The sequence below is a fragment of the Hylobates moloch genome, unplaced genomic scaffold, assembly GCF_009828535.3.
Source record: "Hylobates moloch isolate HMO894 unplaced genomic scaffold, HMol_V3 SCAFFOLD_9, whole genome shotgun sequence".
NCBI lineage: Eukaryota > Metazoa > Chordata > Mammalia > Primates > Hylobatidae > Hylobates > Hylobates moloch.
The window spans coordinates 19,397,624-19,424,928 of record NW_026652284.1 but is presented as its reverse complement, the minus strand read 5'-3'; the positions used below and the strand labels follow the sequence as shown (position 1 = coordinate 19,424,928).

Below are 27,305 nucleotides of genomic sequence, written 5' to 3'. Positions count from 1 at the left end.
TGTTGCCCAGGCTGGAGTGCAGTGGTGTGATCTCAGCTCAGTACAACCTTCCGCCTCCCAGGTTCAAGCGATTCTCCTCCCTCAGACCCCTGAGTAGCTGGGATTACAGTTGCGCGCCACCACTCCCAGATAATTTTTGTATTTTTAGTAGAGATGGGGTTTCACCATGTTGGTCAGGCTGATCTCAAACTCCTGACCTCGTGATCCACCCGGCTCGGCCTCTCAAAGTGCTGGGATTACAGGTGTGAGCCACCACGCCTGGCTGGTGCCCTGGTTTTATCTAATGTATTTGTGACATTTTTTCCCTCCTCTCCATTTCCTTCTTCCCCTGCCTTATCCCTGCACTTATGTGTGGATGCTTGTCATTTCCTTGGTCCCAGTTTTGTCCCCACTTGAAATTGTTCTCCACCAAGTGGCCAAAATCTTTTAAAAATACAGATCTAGCTTTGTCACTCCTCTTTCACGTCTTTTTAAGCCCTTCAGGATGCTGTGAAGGATTGGGGGAAATATCCTGCAAGATAAACTCTAAGCTTCTTAAGTTTTACCACAAGGTCTTCTTGTGTCCATGTCCTGTCATACCTCTGCATCGTCAGCTACAGTAATCCACCAGTATTCTAGAAGCCCGGAGATTATTTCAAAAGCGCCATATAGTAGGAGTCTTCTGAGTATAGGGGCGTACCTCATTTTATTGCATTTCTCTTTATTGTGCTTTCACTGATACTGTTTTTTTTACTAATTGAAGGTTTGTGGCAACTCTGTGTTGAGAAAACCTGTTAATGCCATTTTCCAACAGCATGTGCTCACTTCCTGTCTCTCTCACATTTTGGTAATTCTCACAATATTTCGGACCTTTCATTATTATATGTGTTATAGTGATCTGTGATCACTGATCTTTGATGTTACTGTTGTAATTGTTTTGGGGCACCACGAACCATGTAAGACGGCAAACTTGATCGAGAAATATGTATGTTCTGACTGCTCCACCAACCGGCAGTTCTTCCATCTCTCTCCCTCCCTCTCCTTGGGCCTTCTTATTTCCTGAGATACAACAATATTGAAATTAGGGTATTAATAACCCTGCAGTGACTTCTAAGTGTTCAAGTGAAAGGAAGAGTCATACGTCTCCCGCTTGAAATTAAAAGCTAGAAATGATTAAGCTTACTGAGGAATATGTATTGAAAACTGAGACAGACTGAAAGCTAGGCCCCTTGAGACAGTAAAGTTGTGAATGCAAAGGAAAAGTTCTTGAAGGAAGTTTAAAGTGCTGCTCCAGTGATCACTCAAATGATACAAAAGCAAAACAGCGTTTTGCTGACATGGAGAAAGTTTCAGTGGTCTGGATAGATCAAACCAGCCACAACATTCCCTTAAGTCAAAGCCTCATCCAAAACAGTGCCCTAAGTCTCTTCAATTCTGTGAAGACTGAGTGAGGTGAGGAAGCTGCAGAAGAAAAGTTTGAAGGTAGCAGAGCTTGGCTCGTGAGATTGAGGAAAGATGTCATCATAACATAAAAGTGCAAGGTGGAAGCAGCAAGTGATAGAGAAGCCACAGGAAGTTATCCAGATGATCTAGCTAAAATAATTGATGATAGTGGCTACCCTAAATTACACATTTTCAATATTTGTTGAAAATCAACAGATACTGACATTGTAGATGAAACCACCTTATGGTAGAAGAAGATACCATCTACCTACTTTCTTTTTTTTTTAGACGGAGTCTTGCTCTGTCGCCAGGCTGGAGTGCAGTGGTGCTGTCTTGGCTCACTGCAACCTCCGCCTCCCGGGTTCAAGCGATTCTTCTGCCTCAGCCTCCTGAGTAGCTGGAACTACAGGTGTGTGCCACCACACCCAGCTAATTTTTGTATTTTTAGTACAGACAGGGTTTCACCGTGTTGGCCAGGATGTTCTCAATCTCTTGACCTCATGATCTGCCCACCTTGGCCTCTCAAAGTGCTGGGATTACAGGTGTGAGCCACTGCGCCTGGCCCCATCCAGCACTTTCACAGTGAAAGAGAAGAGGAGAAGTCAATACCTGGCATTAAAGCTACAAAAGACAGGCTGACTCTCGTTAGGGGCTTATGCAGCCAGTGACTTCAGTTTGAAGCCAGTGCTCATTTACCATATGGAAAATCCTAAGGCCCTTAAGAATTCTGCTAAATCTATTCTTCCTATGCTCTATAAATGGAGCCACAAAGCCTGGATGATGACCCATCTGTTTGCAGCATGGCTTATCGACTCTTATAAGCCTACTGTAGAGACCTATTGCCCAGATAGCAAGATTCCTTTCAAAATATTACTGCACATTGGCAACACACCTAGTAACCTGAGATCAAAGAGTAATTTTGACTTTCAAGCCTTACTATTTAATAAGTACATTTTGTATGCCTATAGCTGCCATAGATAGTGATTCCTGTGATGGATCTGGGCAAACTAAATTAAAAACCTCCTGGAAATCTGATTTGTTCATGGCATTTGTTCCCTCCTCTTCATTTCCTTCTTCTGCCTTAGTTAGCCCTGCACTTATGTGTGGATGCTTGTCATTTACCTGGCTCCAGTTTTGCCCCTACTGCAAATTTATTCTCCACCAAATAGCCAAAATAATTTCAGCATTCTAGATGCCATTAAAAACATTTGTGGGTGCAGTGGTGCATGTCTGTAGTCCCAGCTACTCAAGAGGCTGAGGTGGGATGATCGTTTGAGCTCAGAACTTCAAAGTTAGTCTGCACAAAAGAGGAGACACCTCAGCAAGATTCCTGTCTCTTAAAAAAAATTGTGATTCATGGGACGAGGAGGTTAACATATCAACATTAATAAGCATTTGGAAGAAGTTGATTCTAACCTTCATGGATAACTTTGAGGGGCTCAAGACTTCAGTAGAAGAAGTGTAGATGTGATGGAAATAGCAAGATAACTAGAATTAGAAGTGGAGCCTGGCTAGGCATGGTGGCATGCGCCTATAATCTCAGCATTTGGGAGTCTGAGGCAGGAGGATTGCTTGAGGCCAGGAGCTTGAGACTAACCTGGGCAATGTAGTGAGACTCCATCTCTAAGAAAACAAAAACATAGAACTAAAGCCTGAAAATGTGACTCAGTTACTGCAATCTCATGATAAAACTTGAATGGATAAGGAGTTGCTTCTTCATGAGTAAGCAAAGAAAATGCTTTCTTGAGTTGGAATCTATTCCTGGTGAGGATACTGTGAACATTATAGACATGACAACAAAGGATTTAGAACATTACATAAACTTAGTTGATAAAACAGCGGAAGGGTATGAGAGGATTGGGCAAAATGCTATCAAATAGTATCACATGATACAGAGAAATCATTCATGAAAGGAGCAGTCAAGCGTTGCAGCAAACTTCATTGTTGTCTTGTTTTAAGAAATTGCCACAGCCACTCTCATGCCTCAGCAACCACCATCCTGATGAGGCAGCAGCCATCATCATCAAGGTAGGACCCTCCACCAACAAAAAGATTACACCTTGCTGAGGGCTGAGATGATCATTAGTATTTTTTAGCAATAAAGTATTATTTAATTCAGGTATATGCATTATTTTTAGACATAATGCTATTGCACACTTAACAGACTACAGTTTAGTAGAAACATAACTTTTATACGCACGGGGAAACCAAAAATTTGTGACTTGCTTTATTGCAATATTAACTTCATTGCCATGGTCTGGAAACAAACCCACAATATCTTCGAAGTATGCCTATACCTACATAGGCATAGGATCTGAATGTAGTTTTTCATGTGTTTGATTAAACACTGGCAGTAAAATTTAGTGGTAAGATCAAAGCAACAGAAACAAACACTCCTGAGTCTTACCCTTTTTCCTTGTCTATCTCTGTGACCTTGGGTGAATTTCCTAACCTCTTTGAGTCTGTTTCTCATCTAGAAAAATGAAGATAATAATAGTATTTACCTTATAGAATTGTAAAGATAAAATGTGATGTATGTAAAGTACTTAGCACAACATCTGACACATATTAAGCACTCTGAATGTTAAATAATCTTGATACTTCTATTTTCAGCTTGTATTAAGAGCCCAAATGTTCCCTTTGAACTCTTCTAATACACAGAGGAGTTGGATATCATGATCTTTGCCCTGAGGAATTTATCTTCCAAAGAAAGGAAGCTCAAGAAGTTGATACCTTCTGAAATGTTTTTAATAAAATCTGGGACATGAGATGGTGGAAAATCCCTTAGGATAGGCCGTTTGCATGTATAATGTTGATTAAAAGTTTTTGTACCCATTATGTCATTTATCTTCATAGTAGACACATCTCAAGGTGACCTCTGCTGTGATTGGTAAAGGAGAAGGCCTGCTTAGAACAGTGAAGGAAAATCTGCAGTTGAAGATGGTAATACCATCATTAACTTCCTGCTTTGGCAGGAGTGGAAAATTAGGAAGAAAGGCAAAGAAAATTCAGAAGAATGGGGGAAAAAATAAGGCAATCATAAAGTGGTAACAACCCGAATCAGTTTATCAACTGATGCATGAATAAACAAAATGTGATATATACATACCATGGAATATCGGACCATGATAAGGAATGAAATTCACATGGTGTACAATGGATGAACCGTAAAAACATTATGCTACGCCAAAAAAGTCACAAAAGACCACATTTTATATGATTCCATTTGTATGAAATGTCTGGAATAGGCAAATCCATAGAAGCAGAAAATAAATTAGTGCTCTCCAGGGGTTGGGGAGAGAAGAGAGTGGGGAGGCAGTGCTGATGCATACCGAGCTTCTTTCTGGGGTGATGAAAGTATTCTAAAGTTAGATAGTAGTAGTGGTCATACAACTGTGGATATACCACAAACCATTAAATTGTATAGTTTTAAAAGGTTAATTTTATGATACATAAATCATATGTCAACAAATATTATATATATATATATACATAAAAAAAGAGGGGCTTGGCATGGTGGCTCACATCTGTAATCCCAGCACTTTGGGAGGCTGAGGTGGGCCATGCCTCATGAGGTCAGGAGATCGAGATGATCCTGGCCAACATGGTGAAACCTGTCTCTACTAAAAATAGAAAAAATTAGCCAGGCATGGTGGTGCACGCCTGTAGTCCCAGCTACTCAGGAGGCTGAGACAGGAGAATCTCTTGAACTCAGAAGGCGGAGGTTGCAGTGAGCTGAGATCACACCACCGCACTCCACCTTGGACAACAGAGTGAGACTCTGTCTCAAATAAAAGAAAAATGAGTATGATATGGTGGTGCCACCAGCATCTATATAAGGATTTGCTTAGGGAAGTTATAGCTTAGAAATTGGGGAAGTAAATTTCAACAAGAACACCACAATTGACAGTATCAGAGATACAGGAGTATTTGTGTACAGCCAAATATTATGTCATCTTTTGACACGTTATGCTATTGTTGTATAAATAAATTTATACAACAATTACTTATATAGTGTATAAATAAATTTATACAACACTTATATAGTGTATAAATAAAAACTGTATTGTTTTTATTCTGTCTTACTACTTTACTACTAGTTACATTTTACCTCAGTTTGAGAGGGTGTTCTCAGCTTGGTATTGAATGTACCACCTGTAGAGTTGAAGACCAGCCTGGGCAACATACGGAGACCTTTCATCCCTATAAAAAAATAAAAAATTAGCCAAGCATGGTGGTGTGTGCCTGTAATCCCAGCTGCTATGGAGACTGAGATGGGAGGATTGCTTGAGCCTTTGAGATTGAGGCTGCACTGAGCCATGTTCACACCACCGCACTCCAGCCTGGGCGACAGAGTAAGACCCTGTCAAAAAAACAAAACAAAAAAACAAAAAACACCTGTAGCAATCATTCTAGAGGCATTGCTCGATGTCACAGATATGAAATACCCAGTTGGGCCAGCAAAGCAGAGCGGTTCTTCATGATCAGAACATAAGAGATCTGTGTTTTAGAAGTAGTGATTCTGCTGTTTCTTTGTTTGTAACTTGGTCCCTTATGTTTTTGGCCCAGTTCAGCCACCCTCTGTAAGTCTTCCTTCAGCTCTCCTACCTGAGACCCTTCTGGATCTGTCTCTTCTTTCCAGCTATCCAACCATTCATTTATTCACCCATCTGTTCAATCCCCATTTCTTTTCACTCCATTTCACAGACTGTCATTATCTTACACCTCAGCTATTACAACTCTGCTTTCAGACTCTGGAAAAGTATTTAAAGTGCACATTTTCCAGAAAATTCTTTCAGAGAAAATATTGCTGCTGGATGCCAGATATCTGTCTAAGACCTGTAGAAATAGTCGTTTCAAGGGTAGAAGATCCAGGCTCCCAGATTAGCCTTGAAACTCTATCATTATTTCATCCTAGCTTTGCTTTAATATTATTTTTTATCTTTTTGCAAATCTCCCACACCTATTTGATGAGTGTTAATTCCTGCATTGTTTCCTTGATGCTGTCTTCAACCTAGACCACATTAAGGAGCCTGCTCAATTCAATTAGCTGGGTGTGGTGCCTGGCACCTGTAATCCCAGCTACTCAGGAGGCTGAGGCAGGAGAATTGCTTGAACCCAGGAGGCAGAGGTTGCAGTCAGCCGAGATCACGCCACTGCACTCCAGCCTGGGCTACAGAGTGAGACTCCACCTCAAAAAATATATGTATTTTTTTCAATTTTTCAATATGACTCTGTTCACAAGGTTTTCTATTCTGGTAATTCCTCAAACCCTTAAACATATAAATATAATTATGTCAATTTAAAACACTCGTACTTTATGCATATTGATATGTATATATTTTACCTCTCCAACTTCTTTTACATCTCCAGGATTAGTAAAGCTTTTATTTTTCTGTTATCCCCTGAGAGCTTTTATTAAATGTTTATTTACTCATTTCCGCAAATGTATAGATTTGTGTTGATGTTTTTGTTGGGTTTTTGTTTTGTCTTGTTTTTTAGGGTATCTGATAGTAACAAATCAGGTATATTTAAAATCACCATCCTGGTAAGAAAAAATTGTAGGTTTTTTTTTTTTTTCTTTTCTTTTTTCTGAGACAGGGCCTTGCTCTGTCACCCAGACTAGAGTGCAGTGGCATAAACATGGCTCACTGCAGAGTTGATCTCCTGGTCTCAAGCAGTCTTCCCACCTCAGCCACCTGAGTAGCTGGAACCACAGGTGCATGCCACCACTCCCAGCTAACTTTTTATAGAGATAGAGTCTCGCCATATTGCCCAGCTGGTCTTTAACTCCTGGCCTCAAGCAGTCCTCCTGCCTTGGCCTTCCAAAGTGCTGGGGTTACAGGCATGAGCTACCATGCCTGGCCTGTTGATTTTAATAACAGTAGCTATCATTGATTAAATGCTTGCTATTTATCAGACACTGTGGTAAATTCTTTAACCCTCACAACAACTCTGTTATCCTTACTTTACAGAAGAGGAGAATGAGGCATGGAGGAGATGATACTTGCTGGAGGTTATAGAGTTAATAAGTGGTAGAATCAGAATTCAAATTTCAACTCTACAATTTATACTCATAGCCACATCTTTATAATGTTGCCTCTCAAATTAAGCTACATATCCTGTAAATAAATCTTAGACTTCAGCATTCAAAAGTTAAAATCATTTAAAATAGTTCTTACTAAAATAAGATATTTTTATATGAAAGATGAATATATACATAAAGCTACAGCTGGATAAACAGGTAGATAATAACAAGCGATACAAAGTCAAATGTGCTCACCCTGAATAATTAGTAAGGGACAGCAAAAAGCACAGAATGTATCTTTCCCAGTTCATTAGTTAATAACTCTCTCCAAGTTTCTGCCAATTCCAGAATTCATGCATGTAACCTAGGAATCACCTTAATACTAATGCAGTGTTTAAGAAATAAAAGTAGGCTGGCTGCTGTGGCTCACACGTATAATCCCAGCACTTTGCAAGGCTGAGGTGAGAAGATCACTTGAGGCCCAGAGTTCGTGACCAGCCTGGGCAACAGAGAGACCCTTTCTGTACAAAAAATTTAAACATTAGCCAGGCGTGGTGGTGCATGCCTGTAGTCGCAGGTACTCGGGAATCTGGGACAGAAAGATTGCTTGAGCCCGGGAGTTTGAGGTTGTAGTGAGCTATGATGGTGTCACCACACTTCAACTTGGGCAGCATAGCAAGACCCTGTTGCTAAAAAGTATAGAAATAAAAATAGAAGTCATTATTTATGTGATAGCATTCAGCATTCGATGAGGTGATCAATAACACCCAAAAACTATTAGGGCTTTTGTAACATAATACCATCATTAATAGTTGTCATTCATTCAACAGGTATTTATTGAGTCCCAGACTGTCATAATTTATATTAGTTTTTAACAGAATTCAAATAAGATTTGAGTGACATTTGAAATATTTAAATCAGTATACCTGATCATGTAGGGAAAACCTCCCTTTGACATGATATTATAGATTGATGTTCCATAAATTGTATAAATCATGAATAACCCCTAAAACATGGCTTTTCTATATATCTTACAAATGAGTTTTACTCTAATTTTAAAGCCATACCAAGGTGTAAAACAGTACGTATAGTATAAATAAAGGAGAAACCTGTATGCACATTCACATGTATAATGCACACATATATGTGCTTGCATATACACCAATATTTTCTGAGGATAAGTAGGAAATACTTAATAATTTTCTCTGGGGAGAGAGACCTAGGAGCAAGATGGGAAAGACAAAACTTTTTCAGTTTTTCCTTGTTTGTTGTGAAATCTTTTTGTTCATATGAATTACTTTTGTCATAATTAAAGCCAGAAGCAAGTTTAATTGTAAATTTTGCAGTAATATGTGTCTTAGGTCTCATTCAAATAGTAATTCTCGGGTGGGTGAGGTGGTTCATGCCTGTAATCCCAGCACTTTGGGAGGCCAAGGTGGGCGGATCACCTGAGGTCAGGAGTTCGAGACCAGCCTGGCCAACATGGTGAAACCCCATCTCTACTAAAGATATAGAAGTTAGCCAGGTGTGGTAGTGCACATAGTCCGAGCTACGCGGGAGACTGAGGTAGGAGAATTGCTTGAACCGGGGAGGCTGAGTTAGCAGTGAGCCGAGATCGTGCCACTGCATGCACTCCAGCCTGGGCGACCAGAGTGAGACTCCATCTCAAAAAACAAAACAAAACGAAAACAATTCTCTCATGATTTATCTGATATATGTGAAACATAGATTGTCAAATTTCAAAAGGTACCTACCAGTCTGTTTTGAATGATTTCTAATATTCCTCAAGATTTGCAATGCCTCACTTCTTATTAATATCAATTATTCTTCAGTAATATAAATGCAGAGAACGGAAATATTTCTTAAGAATTTATTTTTTGTATTAATTTCTGATACCATTTGTATCATGATGTTTTCATTAGAGTGCAGAAAAATTCCAGTTTTTTTGGATATAAGATTTAATATCATTCAACAAACATATCAGCAGATAAAGTTGGAATAAATAGCTGCTGACAGTTCTTTCTTTAAATTTCAATAACAGACTCTAGATCTTCTCTAAAATGTTATGTTAAAATGAGTTATAAATTAGAATACCCTTTTGACTGACTATTCTCCGTATTTTGGGACACATTAGAGAAGATACTCAAACTGGAAACTGTCATGGAAAACCAAGAAATATGAATGACTTAACCATAAGTTTTTATGATGTGCCAAAAGAAATGTGATAAATCCATGCTTCACTATTTTTGGTACAAAATCCAGAATTAAGTTGGTTAATAGATTGATTTCATTTGTTCTGGCAATGCTAATTTATATCTACCATGTGACAGGCCCTTTTCCTACCTCTAGCACTATAGAGATGAATGAGGCAAAGTCCTTTTCCATTGAGCATTTGATAATTTTATAGAGAGACAGATATATACATACTGGGATGGGTAAGGTGAAGAGAGGAGGGAGGAAGTGATGGTCTCTGTTAGAGTGTATTTTTTATTATTCATAGTAGCTCCCACGTATTAAGGTTAGACCAAATTTCTCTGCGCTTTGCAGTCTGGTAATGTAGATTCACTGATGGTCAGATGGAAAGTAGATTTTTTTTTTCCACCTAGGTTTACATATTCGAGGCAGTGAGCGGTAGCATTTTATTTGGAGATGAAAAGTGTTGAGTAGTTGGAAAGGTAACTGTATTATAGTCTCTTTCCTAATTAAATTACATATTTGTGCTGTAGTGATTGACTTTTTTGCATCTGTACTAGGTTTACCTTGAATTAAATTGCAGTCTTTTTTGATGATGGTAGAAGTGGTTCAAAAGTGTCTTATTAAAATGCAAAAGTGCCTAAGGCTGCAAACAGCAGTAAAAACAGAGGCCTGGAAAATATGCCAGTGGCCTCATTGGAGTCGTCATTGTTCTCAGTGGCCTCATTGGAGTCATCGTTGTTCTCAGTGGCCTCATTGGAGTCATCGTTGTTCTCAGTGGCCTCATTGGAGTCATCGTTGTTCTCAGTGGCCTCATTGGAGTCATCGTTGTTCTCAGTGGCCTCATTGGAGTCATCATTGTTCTCAGTGTCGACAGTTGCTTAACGGACTGTCTTCCACTGAACTTTTTGGAGCAAACCTACTTAGTGTTACTTTGCCATTTTATTTTTCTAATGACATACTGTGCTCTTGGGGCAACAAACTGCACATCCTGTCCTGCTACAAAAGCAAAAGACAACTTTAACCAAGATAAAAATGAAGCTGGAATTCAGGCAAGAAAGTGCAGGATAAGGCAGACTTGAGAGGTAGGGTATTGAGTTGAGAAGGGTTTTGAAGTTAGATCTGTGTTTCAGTTCTAGCCCCAACCTTTACTCTCTGTAAAGGGGAAACTTAATAATCTCTCTGTTCTTCAGTTTCCTCATCTCTGAAATGGGAATACTGTAATACTACCTACTTAACACAAAGAGATTTAACCAGTATTGTTGTTCTAGAGAGACATTAACCTTGGGTTTAATTTTGATTGCAGGTCATTTATTCATTAACAGATTTGCCAGGCACTGTACTGGTTGCTGGGTAGACTGAAGAGAGCAACAAAATACAATCCTTATCCTCAAAGAACTCAAACCCTAATAATTATTCTTAGCTTGTATCCAAGTCTTTGATTGTGTAGAGTAGCAAGGGTGCACACTAAGTGGGTTGGTAAAAATGTTAAAACTGCAGAGCAGTAAGTGGGCCTGATGTTGACCAAAAGGTAAAAGCCAGATTTCCAACTTTGCTGTGTATCAGAAACCAGAGAAGCACATGTGCTTGAAGAGGTAGACCTTGAATGCTGGGCGTGGTGGCTCATGCCTGTAATCCCAGCACTTTGGGAGGCCCAGGCAGGCGGATTATCTGAGGTTGGGAGTTTGAGACCATCCTGACCAACATGGAGAAACCCCATCTCTACTAAAAATACAAAATCAACTGGGCGTGGTGGTGCATGCCTGTAATCCCAGCTACTTGGGAGGCTGAGGCAGGAGAATCGCATGAACCTGGGAGGCAGAGGTGGCCGAGATCACGCCATTGTACTCCAGCCTGGGCAACAAGAGCAAAACTCCTTTCTCAAAAAAAAGAGATAGACCTTGAAGCTAGTAGTAGAATCATTCTCATGCAAGTGAATTTACGTCAAAATTTTTGGATTTAAGTGGCACTTTGATAAATATTTGAGATATCAAAAAATTAGAGTTCAGTCAAGAGAATTTGATATTTGAAACAAGATAGAGGTCAGATTCTAAGAAGTATGTTCGACATGGAAATAGGAAAAGCAGGACTTGGAGAGTGATATGAATATAGGCCTAAGAGAACTTTTCAAAAAGAGTTTGTATCAGACAATACCAATACCAAATGCTGCAAAAATATTTGAGTGTAATGGCGAATTAAAAGGATGTTGAATTTGTGATAATTTTGTCATTTACTACTATGAGAGAAATTCCATCACCTAAGCAGATACAAGCACCAAAGATTTGGAGAAAGAATAGTGAAATCAAGAAAATAAAGATACAGGAATGTCCATGGCAGGGCAGAAGCCTGGGGGTGTCAAAATACACACTGGACCTGCTGAAGCATGATGAGAAAAGCAGAAGCAGGTGCACGTTTTCTTCTATTTTCCATGCCATTTTGGAAAAGAGTCCAAACACTTAGCTAAGCGGGGGCTTTTAGGCTGCATACTTAAGTAAGCTTTATCTCCTCACCGGGCAATATCAGAAGCTGGAGTATAATGACAAAAAATTGAATTCAACCGTATTCTTCCAGTTTAGCATATATGGCTGTGGAATCACCAGCTCAGATCTTGGTATAATTTGAGGGTCTGGTATCTAGTCCCTGGTACAGATGTCTCACATTGCAATCCTGTGACATCATCCATGACCTTAAAATCATGGTTTGGAATCCAACAGCTGTTCTTTCGGAATGGTCAAGGACTGAGGTCAGTTTATATAAGGAGGCACACCGTTAGTTAAGCTGATACACCACTTCAACACTGCATTCAGGTTAATGGTTTCTCTATTGAGCCACTTCTTTTCTCTTTGCCTAACCTTGCATCAATAGCACAATTACCTTAGTTACTTTAGTTTTATAATATCTTAATATTACAAGCCCACTACCTTTCAATTCTACATCAAAATTGTATTGGCTTTTCTTGGCTTTTGCTTTTTCATTTACAAATAACAACATATGGAATTGTTCTCTGCACAAAATAGGTATTTGTTCAATGGAAAAATTAGAAGATTTTTTTTTCATTATGCATATGGTATATTTAGGGTTTCATATGCATTAACAATTTTCTTGGGCCGGGTGCGGTGGCTCATGCTTGTAATCCCAGCACTTTGGGAGGCCAAGGCGGGCGGATCACGAGGTCAGGAGATCGAGACCACGGTGAAACCCCGTCTCTACTAAAAATACAAAAAATTAGCCGGGCGTGGTGGCGGGCGCCTGTAGTCCCAGCTACTCGGAGAGGCTGAGGCAGGAAAATGGCGTGAACCCAGGAGGCGGAGCTTGCAGTGAGCCGAGATTGCGCCACTGCACTTCAGCCTGGGGGACAGAGCGAGACTCTGTCTCAAAAAAAAAAAAAAAAAAAAAAAATTTCTTATAAATGTTTACATCACATAATTTGTTTTTAGATTTTCCAAACACACCCAAATATAATTTATACATAATTTTTATAAACACTTCTATTATATAAAATAATAATTGCTGTTCAAATTAGTCAGTTACGTTGTTTGGAGGAGCAACAGAGAGGCAGACTGTTACTAAAATATATTTTAGCAGAAAAGGTTTTGAAAATAATATTGGGACTTTGGCTTTCTCTATAAATGGATGGTTCCTGCATTTACTGTCAGGAAACCTGGACCACTGCCATTCTGAAACAGTATTTCTAGAGAGTGACCAAAGAGAGTTGGTGTAAAAATCCTAAAGACCCAGGACTGAGGTTAATGGGGAAAAAAAACCCAAGCTCTCGGTGGAAGTTTTGGTCAGAATAGGAGATGAAACAGAGTACAGTGAGAATCAGGTAGCTTCTGATCAGTAAGAAAGTCTACCATATATGTTACTGGAATTTTTAAGCCTCTTTCTCTTAGAATTCTCTCAGTTCCTATTACACGGTAGATTAGTTGAAGAAAGTCATTCCGACTTCCTGTTCTTGGCAGTAGGAATCACTTTTCTTGCTTAAAAGCAGAGAACAAGCCTAATATATTCTATTATTCTATTCTCTCTTCTATCCAACCACCAGTCATAATGTGATAATAATTTTCATTTTTAATTGTTGCCCTTTCTACTTACTTTTGTGCCATAATGATGCCTTATTAATAGGCTATCTCATATCTTTACTAATAAAAAATAAGAATGTGAATAAAATAAATCAAAGTTTGCTTGAAAACTTACAGGAATTTGTCTACTTGAAATATATGATTTAAAACATAAATTGCCTATTTTAAAAACTTAGTTAAATGTCACTATTTATCAATTTTATTTGTACAATAAAATAATTTATCTCGACCGGGCGCAGTGACTCACGCTTGTAATCCCAGCACTTTGGGAGGTCAAGGCGGGCGGATCACCTGAGGTTGGGAGTTCGAGACCAGCCTGACCAACATGGAGAAACCCTGTCGCTACTAAAAATACAAAATTAGCTGGGCGTGGTGGTGTGTGCCTGTAATCCCAGCTACTTGGGAGGCTTAGGCAGGAGAATTGCTTGAACCCGGGAGGTGGAGGTTGTGATGAGCTCAGATTGCGCCATTGCACTCCAGCCTGGGCAATGAGCAAAACTCCGTCTTAAAAAAAAAAAAATTATCTCCAGAGGGCTAACTGAAGTCATCACAAGAGAAAATAACATTCTGACTTTGGTGTCTTTAGAAGGATAGCCTACATCATTACAATAGGAAATAACATTCTGATTTTCTTCTCTGTAAAAGGGTCTCTAAAAAATAGTATTGCTTAGTGATTCTCAAAATTCATAGCTTGAGTAAAATAGCAGCCCACTGCTGAGGAGAAACATGCCAAATCATAGGCTTTGTAGACGCTGTGTCTCCCTTCTAATTTACTTTATGATATATATTAAAGGCAAGAGAAAAAAGACTTTTCCCTGCCTTAATTTCAGATTAGTTAAAATGGATATTTTCTTTGAGTATTTTTTCTTTTGGTATTGTTTTCAAAGTTAGCATATATTGATTAGAGAAAATTCAATATAAACTGATAATAATAAGAAAAATATGGGGTCAGGCTTGGTGGCTCACACCTGTAATCCCAGCACTACGGGAGGTCAAGTTGGGTGGATTGCTTGAGCCCAGGAGTTCAAGACCAGCCTGAACAATATAACGAAATCCTGTCTCTACAATACAAAAATTAGCCAGGTGTGGTGGCATGCACCTGTACTTCCAGCTACGTGGGAGGCTGAGGTGGGAGGATCACCTGAACCAGGGAGGTTGAAGCTGCAGTCAGCCATGATTGAGCCACTGTTCTTCAGCCTGGGCAACAAAGTGAGGCCCTGTCTAAAAGAAAAGAATAAATAAATGTTGGGTTTTGTCTTGGCAGAAAGGAAATCAAAAGACAATATGTATAAGTTTAACCTGTCTGTGGGAAAATACCTGTCGGTTAAAAAGAAAACAAAGCATCTAATAGAAGATTGGATAAAGGATGAGAATAGGAAATTAACAGAAAAGAAAGAACAAATAACCAAAAACAAAAAAAGGAAAAAATGCTTAACCTCATTAGCGAGTGTAGAAATAGCACGTTTAAGCTATTAGTTTGCCAAATATAAAGCACTTGTGAGAATGGAGAAAATCCAACATGAGAGGAGTATGAGTAACCTTTGTGGAACCAAATCTGACAATATCTATGTTTGGAAATAAAATTACTAGTATAGGCTGGGTGCAGTGGCTCAGACCTATAATCTCAGCTGCTCAGGAGGCTGAGGCAGAGGATTACTTGAGTCCAGGAGTTCAAGACCAGCCTGGGCAACATAGTGAGAACCTGCCTCTTAAAAAAAAAAAAAAAAAGGTACTAGGAGGATATATTTAAAAGTTTTTGTGGTAAGAAAAATAGCAAAAACGTAAGATTTTTCAAAAGAAATGCTGCATACTGGTATTTGCATAATGACTAGATGCTAGGAGGGATTTTCTTAAGTGAAAATAAAGCATGTTGAAGAATAATTCATATAGTTATGACCCCATTTTTCTGTTTAAAATAAACTTGTGGCTAGGTGCTGTGGCTCATGCCTGTAATTCCAGCATAAAACTTGGCCATCACATTTTTTTCTTTTTCTGTACTGTTGAATTTTACTTGCTAAAATTTTATTTAGTGTTTTTTTTTTCGGGGGCGGGGGGTTTGTATTTAAATTTATAAGGGATGTTCGCCTGTAGTTTTCTGGTGATTGTCATGTTTGGGTATGTGGGTAACGACGCAGACCTCAAATGATGAGTTAGTGAGTTTTCTCCTTCAATATTCTGGGAAAGTTGGTGTAAAATTGATATTGTTTATTCCTCAAGTATTTGCAAAGAATCCAAACAGTCTCTAACAGATAAAAAAGACAAGGGAATAGATTCTTCCAGAGGAGTCACAGACCTGATGATATCTTGCTTTTTGGCCCAGTGACACCATGAAAACAATATGACCCATGATGAGGAGAAAACACATCAATTGGAACTCATAACTGACATACTTAGAATTAGCAGACAAAATCATTAGAGGGTTATTGGATACGGTGCTATAACTGTTCACATATTCAAAAAGTAGAGATAAGGAATCGACATAACTGGAAAACCCAGAATTGGTAGAACCAGTAAACAGAAAACTACTAAGGACCTAGGAGCTGGAATAACACAGTCAGCCAACTTGATTTAATTGACTAAACATTCAAACAGTAGATACACATTCTTTTCAAACACAAATTGAAGATTTACCAAGATAGACCATATTGTGGTTCTAGAAACGAGGCTTAATAACTTTAAAAGGATTCAAGTTGGAAATCAATGAGAAAAATATCTCTGGAAAACCCCCATAAGTTTAGAAACTAACACACTTTTAAATAACGCAGAGGTCAAAGAAGAAATCAGAAATGAAATTATAAAATATTTTGAACCGAATGAAAATGAAAACCCACCCATTTTCTATTTCTGTTTTCTATTGCTATTGTAATCACCACAAACATAGTGGCTTAAACAATACATATTAATTATCTTACAGTTTTGGATGTCAGAAGTCCAAAATGGGTTTCATTTGGGCCAAAAATCAAGGTGTCATCAGGTCTGTGACTATTCTGGAGGCTCTGTGGAAGAATCTATTCCCTTGTCTTTTTTATCTGTTAGAGACTGCTTATGTTCTTTGGCTGTGTCCCCTTCCTCCATCTTCAAAGCCAGCAGCATAGCGTCTTCAAATCTCTCTGTGTTTCTCCTACCTCCCTCTTTTGCTTGTAATAAGCCTTTCGATTATATTGGATCCACTGGGTTAATCCAGGATAATAGTCTCCTCATCACAAAATCCTTTATTATCACATTTGTAAAGTCAGTTTTGCCAAGTAGGGCTACGTATTCACAAGGTTAAAAGCGTTAAGACATTGGCATCTTTGCTGTGGTCCATTATTCTGCCTACCACACTTCTAAAGCAGTACATAGATGGAAATTTACATCACTAACTGCAACTGTTAGAAAAGAAAAAAAAAAAAAGACCAGGTATAGTGGCTTACGCCTGTTAATCCCAGCACTTTGGGAGGCCGAGGCGGGCAGATCACGAGGTCAGGAGATCGAGACCATCCTGGATAACATGGTGAAACCCCATCTCTACTAAAAATACAAAAAAATTAGCCAGGCGTGGTGGCGTGTGCCTGTAGTCCCAGCTGCTGGGGAGGCTGAGACAGGAGAATGGCGTGAACCCGGGAGGCGGAGCTTGCAGTGAGCCGAGATCGCACCACTGCACTCCAGGCTGGGTGACAGAGCAAGACTCCCGTCTCAAAAAAGAAAAAAAAATCTAATTATTGACCTCAACTTTCACCTTAAGAAATTATTAAAAGAAGAACAAACGCAGAAAAAGTAGAAGAAAGGAAATAATACAGATAGGAAATAAATGAAACATAACAAGAAAACAGGGAAAAAATTTATAAAACCAAAAGGTGGTTACTGAGGATATAAATAAAATTACTAAACCTGGATTTGACTTTTACTTTGATATTTAACCTGAAAGCTAGAAGTAAAAAAATTTAAATTGTGTTACAGGTATCTGGCTTTGTTGTTTTTAGAGACAGGTTCGTGCTCTGTCACACAGGGTGGGGTACAGTAATATGATCATATAACCGTCAACCCTTGGGCTCAAGCAGTCCTCCTGCCTCAGCCTCCTAAGCGGCTAGGACTATAGACACATGCCACCACACCCAGCTAATTTAAAATTTTTTTTTTGTAGAGATGATGTCTCACTATGTTGCTCAGGCTAGTCTTGGAACTCCTGGCCTCAAGCAATTCACCCACCTTTTCCTCCTCAGGTGAAATGGCTGTTTTTGATAGAATTTAAGTCTAGTTTCCTCATTTTATTGTACTGTTTTGTTTCCAGTGCTACGACCTCACCAAACTAACTCATGTAATTCAAGCTCTTTGTGAAGTAGTGATAGAGCAGAAAGATTTTGTCATACCATGGGAAGTCTAATTACCAAATCAGCATACATTTCAAATAACAACCTCTGAGAAGATGCGGAAACACACTAGACCTAACTCTCAAGTGTTTCTTTTGGTTGCCATCTCTCAGTGGCCCATCATTCTTACGTATTTCATCGCCATTGTTATTCTTTTCAGGTCGTTACATCTTCATTGTAAAATTTATCCTCTCACCTGGGTTTCTTCTTTGTGCCACCTTAGTTTCTTAGATAAATCATCACATTTTCCTAGATTCCTGAAAGGAAAAAAAGTGGTGATTTGGGACAGAATAGGATTCACAGCCTATAGGAACTCTAGAGGGACAAAAGTTCTTGCATATTATCTAATCAGAATGATTTAGTGCCAACTTGTAGATCTCAAAACTTGGAAAAGAGTAAAAATTGTCAAAATATTTCAAGAATGGATGAGAAGGGATTAAAACCAGGTGATAAGGATGGGAACTCTCACTGAAAGTTCCATTATTAGAACATTCTACTCTGTTTATGCACAACTCTGTGACAATGCACTGGGGCTGTTCCCTGAGCATTAGTGAAGTGTCTATACTTGGCAAGTCTTCATAGACTCAGTTTTGTGTGACTTCAATCTAAGAGACCCAGACTCTGGACACATTAATTTCAAACCTTGGAACTAGGGAGTTTATGTTGTATTCCAATAGCATGTGGAGCTACAAGGGAGACTTTTTTGTAATTCAGAGTCTCTTACCTAGCCATTATGGGGCCACAAGATCTTCAGCCAATCTGCACAATTCAGGCACTTCAGGCCAACCCAGAAAATTATCTCCACAAATGTAGAAAATAAAACAGCTTTATTAATTTTTTTAAAATTTTATCTTGAGACCTAGTCTCACTCTTTCACCCAGGCTAGAGTGCAGTGTTGTGATCACAACTCACTGCAGCCTCAATGTCCCGGGCTCGGTCAATCCTCTTGCCTCAGCCTCCTGAGTAGCTTGGACCACAGGTGCACGACACCATACCTGGCTAATTTTTAAATTATTTTGTAGAGATGGGGTCTCCCTATGTTGCCCAGGCTGGTCTTGAACTCCTAGGCTCAAGCAATGCTCCAATCTTGACCTCATGGTGGCATGAGTCACCATACCTGGCCTTATTTTTTTAGAGACAGAGCCTCACTCTGTCATCCAGGCTGGAGTGCAGTATATTTTATTTTATTTTATTTTTTTGAGGGACAGAGTCTAGCTATCTATATTTATATTTATATAAGGGGTAGGGGAAGCGTTTGCAATTAACTACAAGTGTTCTTTAGCTAAAGATCTAAGAAAAGGGAGAGAGAAAGGAAATAAAAGGAAAATAAAGATCTCTTTATACCAAGGAAATAGAAAAAATGTTAAACTCTTACAACTTACTTGGATGACTACCTGATTAATAAATTAGTAAAGAGAAGCAATATTAAGTTTATCTAAAAATTGCTCTCAGATTTATATTGTTACATAGCTAATAGTAGGATACCCTGGGATTAAAGATTTACCTGTCTTATGTAGTTAGCGCTTTTACATTTTTTTTTTTTTTTTCTTTTGAGGCAAGGTCTCAGTCTGTTACCCAGGCTAGAGTGCAGTGGCACGATCATGGCTCACTGCAACTCTAACTCCTGGTCTCAAGGGATCCTCCTACTTTAGGCTCCTGAGAAGCCGGGATGACAAGCGTGTACCCCGTGCCTGGCTAATTTTTTAATTTTTTGTAGCGGTCTCACTTTGTTGCCTAGGCTGGTCTTGAAGTCCTGGCCTCAAGCAGTCTTACCTCCTCAGCCTCCCAAAGTGTTGGGATTACAGGCATGAGCCACCACTCTTAACCTCTTTTACATTCTTTTAACCTATTTGGAATGGTGCTATTTTTGGTTTTTCGTTTTTGGGGGTATAAAATGAGTACTCTGTATGAACTCCATAAGTTTTCCAGATCCTCTGGAGATCAGAATCATACACAAAATTGTAATGTGCCCAGTAAAATTAACTGTTTTAAGAATGTGTTCCAATAGTATTTTTATAAAGAGCAATCTGTCCTAAAATCTATAACAAGACTAAAGTGGATTAGTCATACAGGATAAAACAGGATTTGAAATAGTGAATGAAAATCAGCTTTAAAAGTTTTACTTTTTTATTTCTCCCAATTTAAAATTATCATTACAAGCATCGAAGAACAAAGAGAAACCACTTACTGTTCAAGTATGTAGCCTGCGTATTAGCGTTAAACTTTTCTTTTTTTCCTTCCAGTTTTTACATAAATATTTTACATGGTTATAAATGAAGTGTAGGTATAATTTTGTATTTTTTACCCTTTTCTGTTTTTTAACCTTAACCTACTCTCTAAAAATCCCATTTAATCTCATTAGCCTGAATCCAAATCCTTGCTACCAGATGTGGCTCATAAAAATCTGTGCTGTGATTTGACTCTTGACAGTAGATGTGAAACTTGACCAGTTTAATTTTATCCTTATGTGTATTTTCTAAAGATAATCAAGAAGGTTTTTGTTTTGTTTTGTTTTTGTTTTTGTTTTTTTGAGTCGGAGTCTCACACTGTCGCCTGGGCCGAGTGTAATGGCATAATCTTGGCTCACTGCAACCTCCACCTCCCAGGTTCAAGTGATTCTCCTGCCTCAGCCTCCTGAGTAGCTGGGATTACAGGGACCTGCGACCACGCCTGGCTAATTTTTGTATTTTTAGTAGAGATGGGATTTCACTATGTTGGCCAGGCTGGTCTTGAACTCCTGACCTTGTGATCTGCCCTCCTTGCCCTCCCAAAGTGCTGGGATTCCAGGCGTGAGCCACCATGCCCAGCCAAGGTTTTTTTAGTTCCTATTTACTTTTGAATAAAATGCCTTAATTTTTAGAATTGTGTACATTTAGCTCTTTTATAGTTCTTCACTGCCTATTTATCTTTTTAGAATCTTTTTAAATTTTAATCATCTCCCTATTGATTGATTGCTTTCAAATTATCCTGCTGCATAGCACTAATACGAGCTTTTAGCCACTTAATCAAAATTTAGCAGATTGGGCCGAGTGTTGCAGTGGCTCACTCCTGTAATCCCAGCACTTTGGGAGGCCAAGTCAGGAGGATCACTTGAGCCCAGGAGTTCCAGACTAGCCTGGGCAACATGGTAAGAGACCATCTCTACAAAAAATTTAAAAAATTAGCCGGGCATGGTTGCGAGTACCTGTGGTCCCAGCTACTGGGGAGGCTGAGGTGGGAGAATCACTTGGGCCCAGGAGTTTGAGGCTACAGTGAGCCAAGTTCATGCCAGTGTACTCCAGCCTGGGCAACAAAGAAAGACCATGTCTCCAAAAAAAAAAAAAAAATTAGCAGATTGAATATATAAGAATTTTAACAGAGTTAATTTGTTGTTAGGACAGTCCCAAAGACCAAAACTATAAAGGTTAAATTGTTGTTTGAAGTTTAGTGGGGGAAAAAACAAAAACAAACAAACAAAAAAACAGTATAAAACTAAATAGGTGATGTGCCTATAATTATGCTTTTTAAATCTCGGAAATAAAATAACCCAAAATGTTTACAATGTCTCAAAGATAACACATAGGTTTTTTTTTTTTTTAACTTTATATCTGTCTATACTTTATAAGTGTTCTTCAATGGGTGTGTCTTTTTATGATTAGAATAAATAAATAATCTAGATAAAGGGAGATTATGCCAGTGACAGCAAGAATGTTTGTCATTCTTGTACTTACTGTGTAACATTTCTGAGTCAGGATTTTACACTAAAAACCATGACTTAACTATTAGCAGTTTCTTTAAGAGCGGATATTTCTGCAAAGAAAAAGAGTGCATGTTCTAGATCATGTGTTTACACAGAATATTTCCTCAGGATGCAGTATATCCCTGTCTCTTAACTACTCTTGACTCTGCTATCCCTTTAAGACCTACAATTTTACATAAAAGTTTTTCTCCATTTTTTTTTTTTTTTTTTTTGAGATAGAATCTTGCTCGATCGCCCAGGCTGGAGAGCAGTGGCATGATCTCTGCTCACTGCAACCTCCACCTCCCAGGTTCGAGTGATTCTCCTGCCTCAGCCTCCCGAGTAGCTGGGATTACAGGCACATGCCACCGTGTCTGGCTAATTTTTGTATTTTTAGTAGAGGCAGGGTTTCACCATGTGTTGGCCAGGCTGGTCTCGAACTCTTAACCTCAAGTGATCTGCCTGCCTTGGCTTCCCAAAGTACTGGGAATACAGACGTGAGCCCCTGCGCCCAGCCTCCATATTCTAATTACCTCAGACTTCAGGGAAAACTATTTTTAAAAATACATGTGGGTTTTATAAAAACCGGTAAGTTTATGAAACTTTTACATTAGCCCTAGCCCTCAGTCTCCAAATCCGGTGTTTATCTCTTAGGTTGTATAGGAATAGTTGTTAGCTCTTAATATGCAGGAGTAACAATTTGACTCCAGTTAAGCCCACATAAAAAGTAAATGAAAAACTAAGAGACTCTTCCATTTATGGGGATGACTTGTATTACATCCTACAGATACCAGAAAAATGTTACCGTAAGGTGCGTTCTTTTTGAAATCTTAAGATGAAGTCCTTTCCAGTTACAGAATTATTGATGTAACACATCAAAAATTGTTTCCCTCCAATTAACTGTAGGAACAGTAAACTGTAGCACAGTTTTAAAACTTACATAGAGAGAAGACAAAGAATCTCCCTAAAGCCCAATGATTAAACATGTCTGTTAATTTGTCCATTAGACGTTTTACAAAATAGCTCTGAAGAAAAACATTTTGTTCCAATAGCATAAAAATTTGCAAAAATCTTGAAATCAGCATTACCTTTTTGTATTTTTGTTTTTATTCATCTTTTAATGTAGTTGAAATTAAATGTGTCTGTAAGAGTTTAGTTCTTAGGTAGGAGAGTCCAGGTAATTATGAATCCTATGCAGAGACTGTTGCTTGTCCTGTCATGCTTTAATACAAGACAAGGAGGAAACAATCTACATCTTTGCCTTGGGAAGGTCAATAATAGTGCCTTTGCCTAGAACTGCTATTATTTGTTCAGTCAACAAATTCGAGTGCCCTCCCTGTGCAATGAACTAGAAAGTAAAGAACAAATCTGAGACAGTATCTTAAATTTAATTGCCCCATTCTAGTTTAATCAGTGTTAATTATCATGTAAATCTGTGTCACTCTCTGTCTTCCCTCTCCCTTTTTCTTCCTGACTGCTTCCCTTCTACTCCCTTTTCTCCCCCTTCATTCCTCAGCACACCCAAATTTTACTGCACTTTTCTATCAGTAATTGTAGGAGAAGGGATATATGCCCCAACCTCACTGGGCATTAGGGCTGTGTGTGTGTGTGTGTGTGTGTGTGTGTGTGTGTGTGTGTGTGTGTGTGTGTATCTGTTCAGATTTTTTTAAAGGACTGTCTCCTAAAGAAGTCTGGGCTCTTTCTGTCCCTCTTTTTCTGAATTACTGTTTTAAATCAAGACTTTAAATAGTCACTTAAACAAGATGAGTAATAATTCTCACTGGCTCAGCAGCTGTTTTTTTTTCCAAGTATGTTAAATATGTTATATTACTGAAGGAAGAAATATTTTGTTTCATGTTTTGGGGTTGAGTAAGTATATTTGATACATTTGTGAGAAGAAAAGTTTATCTTTGTTTTTTGTTGTTTAGAGGAAGTTCCTTTTGATCTTATATTTGAGCCCCAAAAAATCCTCCAAAAAATTGTTCTTCCTCTTTTCCATGAATGAGATTTAGAGCTAAATTCATACAAATGCAAAACAAAATAAAATTACAGATTCTGTAACTCCTAAAAAGATTGAGCTATAGAAGCAGAGTTGAAAATCACAAGAATTTTGGAGGAAGCACATTAAACAGACTGGTTATATCAAATCAGAAGATCCACAAAAAATGCAAAGAGACAACTGCCGAATATATGTATTCAGTAGAAGGCTGTGAGACAATAGCAAATTTAAACCCACCCATGGTTTCCATCCTTTGAAAAAATTTACCTTGAGTAGGACACAAAGGAAGAATATCAGCTGGTCTATTCGTGTTTCTTTAATGGTTCCTGAGGGGAAGAAAAAAGAATTGGTGTGAGATGTGTATAACAAATAAGACATGCAGAGTATTTTTTAAGATGGTATAGTAATTTTGAGGAAAAAAATGAAGTGTCTCCTTTTTCTTGTTCCCCCAAAAAGTGTGTGTGCACCATCTACTGTCATACCAAAAAAGATGAGACTGTCCCAGAGTCTCAGTGAATTATCTTATATTTCTGTAGGGAATCAGATTAGATGATACCCTTTAGCTTTGTGTTTATTTGCTTTTGGTAATGTTCCCTATTAAGTGGCCTTTCTTTAACTCTTCTCCCTGTTCATTCTCCTATAGTACCTCACTCCTGTCTATTGATTCATAAGTTGCCCTCTGTAGAAGCAGTTTAATATCATCAGCTTACTATCTGATGGTTAAAATGTCTTTCACTTATACACCCATGATTCTGTGGAATTTGTAAGCCAGATGAATTTTTTAAAGTCCTTTGTAAACTTAATCCTTTAATCTAGAAATCTGAAACAATGGAATAATTCAGTAAAAATTATCTATTTTCTTAGTTTTCACTAGCAATATGAAAGGCTAGGCAAACAGTATTGATCTGAGATGAAAACAGAATGTTTTAGAAATGCTGCCTATCTAATGAAACCTTAATTGAGGTATCCTTTTGTTGTCTAGAAAACTTAAAAATAACAGAATCCTGAGCGTATTATTTTTTATTGCTTGAAGTAACTTTAGATATCTAGTCTCACTGTTATACTTTATAGCTGAGTAATGTAGGAGCCTGAGACCTGTGACTTGCTTAAGTTCACATAGTTGATTAATAGAAGTAGACCCAAGTCTAGAACTGGATCACAAGTCAGTTTTCTTATGTACGTACTCATCACATGTTGAATTACATGCTGGGATATTTCTAACCATGAAATGGGAAGAACGCAGGCCACTGGTTAGAAAGCTACGAGTTTGTACCCACAACACTTGATGTTGCAATCTCTGGGCTACTACACAGTTGTTCACTTGATCAGCCAACTATTTGTTTGGTATAGGTAAAGTTCTCTTTTATCCTGCTTAATTTGAATATAGGTATCACTTAGACCTAATATTTCTCAGAATGACTTTGCAGTGGCAAGTAATGGGCCTGATCTTGTATTTCAGCTCAAATAGCTATAACTGTACCAAAGACATGGAAGAAACCAAAAGATCGGACCCGAACCACTGAAGAGATGTTAGAGGCAGAATTGGAGGTAAGCAAATCTCTTAAGTTCATATTCAGAGCAGTAGTGCCATTTCATAGACAGGTATGTGTTTATACCTATTTATTGAAATAGTTTTCCAAGCAAAACAATATATCAAGCTCAGAGACTAATTGTTTTAAGTCCATTTTATATTAGAATTTTAAAAAGATTTTTAGTAGTATATTTGATTTCATTTAATTCTTATTTTTCTTTCAAAATACCTCTTTTAAAATAACAAACTTGGCCAGGCACAGTAGCTAACAACTGTAATCCCAGCACTTTGTGAGGTGAAGGCAGGATGATCACTGGAACCCAGGAGTTTGAGACCAGCCTGGGCAACATAAAGAGACCCTGACTGTACACAAATGTTTTAAAAAATTAGCCACACATGATGGTGCATACCTGTGGTCCCAGCTACTCGGGAGGCTCAGGTGGGAGGATTGCTGGAGCCCTGGATGTGGAGGCTGCAGTGAGATGTGATCACTCCACTGCACTCCAGCCTGGGCAACACAACGAAACATTATCTCAAATAAATAAATAAAATGACAATTTTTGGTTAACTCTCCTCTTCCCCCAACTGGAACTTTTCTTTTTATTAACTGGATAGAAAGATAATCTGGTAAACAAAAATGGAGAGTTTTTAAAAATACCATTAGTAATGGTGGTAGAATTCATCTAGTACATTATAAAGAAATTCATTTTGAATCTGTCATCTGTTAACTGCATCCCAGAAACATAACTTTTCTTCATATGGTTTGTCTATCTTAAAATAAGCCATGCCAGATTTTGCTTTAGATTAAAGATGAATGTGAGGAAGAAAAAAGAACAAATCAGTCCTAAGGATTACTCTAACAATTTCCTTGTCTGTAATCTCAACATCCTTAGCATTATGTATTGAAGCTTATAAATGAAGAGCAATGTAAATCTTTATGTAGCTTTTTCCCTTTTTTTGACTATTCTTTTAGCTACTTTATTAAAATAATTTTACTCAAGGTTTAACATGATAATATTAAAATGTAAAAATTATCTTAAGATAACTTTGAGTGTGTTTACCTCATTTGGCTTTTCTAGCAAGTTATAATTCTTACCTTCTTTGGGCATCTAACAGTACCCCTTGGTTACTTTTCCTGTGCTGTCATTGCTGTTACATGATGCTGTGTTGATGTCACTGTTAGTCCCATAGCAACCACTAAAATGTTGATGGGTGTGATTTCATTGTGGTTATTAGGGTGTAAAACTTGGCAGTAAGGTATACAGGTGCAAATAGTCATTGCACTCCTTTTGCAGCTGAACCTGAAAATGTTCTCCTACAGAGAGTAAAATACCTTCCAGAGGCATGGGAATCACGTACATTCCTGCTGTGGCTTTTAAGAGCTTCATTAACTTTCTTTTTAGATTCAGCTGGTTTTTTTGTTATTTTTCTTCTGTTATACTTCATGTTGGATTTCTAAGCATTACTGAATATTAGATAGGCCACTCCTCCCATGCCTTCAAATATTCATCCTAATCTTCAGCTTGAGGTTCAGCAAACTTTTTGTGTAAAGGTCCAGATAGTAAATATTTTAGGCTGTCACAATTCCTCAAATCTGCCGCTATAGCTTAAAAGCAGCCATCAACAATGTGTAAATGAAAGAAGCATGGTTGTATCTTCACAAAACTTTATTTGGTGGACATTGAAATCTGAATTTGTATGCCAGGAAATATTTTTCCAGATTTTTTCAGATATTACAAATATAAATATCATCCTTACCTTGTATGCTGTGCAAAAGCAGGCGGTGAGCCAGAGTTGGCCCTTGGGCCAGAGTTTGCTATAAAGCTGCTTTAGCTTGTTACTCTTGAAACACAAGAACTGTTTTGACTTATTTTGAACCAATCACTTTTTCTTAACTTTATAGTGTAAGACAAGGCTGGGCGCAGTGGCTCATGCCTATAATTCTAGCACTTTGGTAGGCTGAGGCAGGAGGATCACTTGAGG

The 27,305-nt window shown here is 38.2% G+C and overlaps 1 protein-coding gene across 28 annotated transcripts in view; it reads left to right on the top strand.

The window, feature by feature from the left end:
- The window catches only part of EIF4G3 (eukaryotic translation initiation factor 4 gamma 3), a 369,995-nt gene that overhangs the window by 250,826 nt on the left and 91,864 nt on the right, over nt 1–27,305 (top strand). For all 28 annotated transcript variants that reach the window (XR_009214817.1, XM_058443899.1, XM_032759190.2 and 25 more), the window contains one exon: nt 25,251–25,339. Coding sequence is in view for 27 of the 28 variants with exons in the window: in XM_058443899.1 (XP_058299882.1) it covers nt 25,251–25,339 (89 nt within the window). In the remaining variant the exon portion in view is untranslated. Of the gene's footprint in view, nt 1–25,250; nt 25,340–27,305 lie in introns of those variants that run through there.